At 41.8% G+C, this 2,570-nt stretch overlaps 1 protein-coding gene across 1 annotated transcript; it reads left to right on the forward strand.

Moving 5' to 3' along the window:
- The first annotated feature begins 829 nt into the window (after window positions 1-829).
- LOC138868628 (uncharacterized) lies at window positions 830-1,603 on the forward strand. The gene has a single exon (XM_070146192.1). It carries the CDS (start codon window positions 830-832, stop codon window positions 1,601-1,603), a length of 774 nt encoding a protein of 257 aa, XP_070002293.1.
- Window positions 1,604-2,570: the final 967 nt, after the last annotated feature.

A 2,570-nucleotide genomic window follows, 5' to 3' on the forward strand; every position in this document is an offset into this window, starting at 1 on the left:
GAAGACCTTCGAATTATTTTTGAAAGGTTAAGAAAATTCGACCTGAAGATGAATCCAATCAAGTGTGCATTTGGAGTTACCTCAGGAAAGTTTCTTGGCTTCATTGTGCGTCATCATGGAATTGAAGTTGATCCTGCAAAGATTGACTCCATTCAGAAAATGCCCAAGCCAAAGAACTTGAGGGAGCTTCGAAGTCTCCAAAGAAACTTAGCATTCATCCGGAGGTTCATCTCTAATCTAGCCGGAAGGTGTCAACCCTTCAATCATCTATTGAGGAAGGATATCCCTTTTCATTGGGATCAGTCATGTCAAAATGCTTTTGAAAGCATCAAAACATACTTGCTGAATCCACCTGTGTTAGGGGTGCCAATGCTTAGGAAGCCATTGATACTCTACATCGCGGCACAAGAATGTTCACTTGGAGCACTACTTGCTCAAGAGAATGAGGAAGGAAAGGAGCAAGCCTTGTACTACCTTAGTCGAACTCTGATAGGAGCTGAGTTGAACTATACGCCTGTTGAGAAAATATGCTTAGCGTTACTTTATGCAATAATGAAGCTAAGGCATTATTTTGAAGAATACACCATCAAACTCATCGCTCGAGTAGATCCTGTGAAGTTTGTGATAACTCAACCTGTTCTTTTTGGATGCCTAGCAAGATGGTCCATATTTAACCAATATGAGATCACATACACACCTCAAAAAGCTGTGAAAGGACAAGCACTAGCCAATTTTCTGGTTGATCACCCTCTTCCAGAAAAAATGGGAGATTTCGGATGAGTTTCCAGATGAAGACGTTTTGTTCATCGAAGAATTGCCACCATAGACAATGTTCTTTGATGGATCTGCACGTCGTAATGGTACGGGGGCAGGTGTTATGTTGATCTTTCCAGAAAGACAAGTCTTGCCATTCTCCTTTGTTTTAGGTGAAACATGCTCCAACAATGTTGCAGAGTACCAAGCTTTGATCGTCAATCTCAAAATGGCATTAGAAATGAAGATTCTACAGTTGGAGATCTACGGCGACTCTAAGCTGATCATCAACCAACTTTTGGGAAGTTACGAGGTAAAGAAGAAAGATCTATTGTCATACCATGAATACGCTTTCGGTTTACTTGAAAAATTCAACCGAGTGTTCTTAAACCACATCCCAAGAGAAGAAAATTGCAAGGCTGATGCTTTGGCTAACTTGGCCACGACAATAGCACTTGGAGAGAATGAGTCAACAAAGGTATATGTGTGTCATCGATGGGTTATTCCTAGACTTCTGGATCTTCAAGTCAACGAAAGCCATCATACGTCTATTCGAGTGATTGAAGAAGAAGATTGGAGGCAACCACTAATAGAGTACCTTGAACATGGAAAGTTACCTGAAGATCCGCGACAAAGAACAAACATCAAACGAAAAGCACCACGATTCATCTTCTATAAGGGGACATTGTTTCGCCGCTCTTTTGAAGGACTATTCTTGCGATGTCTTGACAAAGAAGAAGCTCGCCAAGCGATAGAGAAGCACATTCTGGCTCATGTGGAGCACACCAATCTGGTCCCAAGCTCCATTTTTGCATCAAGAGGATGGGCTACTACTGGGCGACAATGGTGAAGGATTGCATGGATCATGCCAAAAGATGTCAAGCATGTCAATTTCATGCCAACTACATCCACCAACCTCCAGAGCCTCTTCATCCAACTGTAGCTTCATGGCCTTTTGATGCATGGGGACTTGACGTTGTTGGACCACTTTCAAAGTCATCAAAGGGACAAATGTACATATTGGCCGCTACGGACTACTTCTCTAAATGAGCGAAAATTGTTCCACTCAAGGAGGTGAAAAAGGAAACTGTTGTCAATTTTATCAAGTAATATATAATTTTTAGGTATGGCATACCAAGATACATAATCACTGATAATGGAACACCATTTGACACCAAGCTCATGAAGAGTCTATGCGAGAAGTTCAGTTTCAAACAACATAAGTCTTTAATGTATAATGCACCTGCCAACGGCCTTGCTGAATCTTTTAACAAGACGCTTGGTAAACTTTTGAAGAAAGTTATTGTAAAGAACAAGAGAGATTGGCATGAGAGAATTGGTGAAGCTTTGTACATACCGAACAACCTTCAGAACTGCTACACAAGCAACTCCTTACTCTTTGGTGTATGGCGTAGAAACAGTCCTGCCGTTGGAGCAACAAATTCCATCATTGAGGATAGCAATCCAAGAAGGACTCACGTCCGAAGAGAATGCTCAACTTCGCCTAGCAGAGTTAGAGGCACTGGATGAGAAAAGATTGGAAGCGCAACAAAAATTGGAATGCTATCAAGCTCGACTAGCTAGAGCCTTCAACAAGAAAGTGCGGCCACGATCATTCCGAGTGGGAGACTTAGTCCTAGCTGTTCGACGACCCATAATCCTCAACAAATGCATAGGCTACAAGTTTACCTCAAATGGGATGGTCCATATGTTGTGAAAGAAACCTATTCAAGTGGCACATACAAAATTGTCGATAAGGATGGTCTCAGAGTTGGTCCGATCAACGGAAAATTTCTGAAGCAGTACTTCCCATGAAA

The sequence above is a fragment of the Nicotiana sylvestris genome, chromosome 1, assembly GCF_000393655.2.
Source record: "Nicotiana sylvestris chromosome 1, ASM39365v2, whole genome shotgun sequence".
Lineage (NCBI taxonomy): Eukaryota > Viridiplantae > Streptophyta > Magnoliopsida > Solanales > Solanaceae > Nicotiana > Nicotiana sylvestris.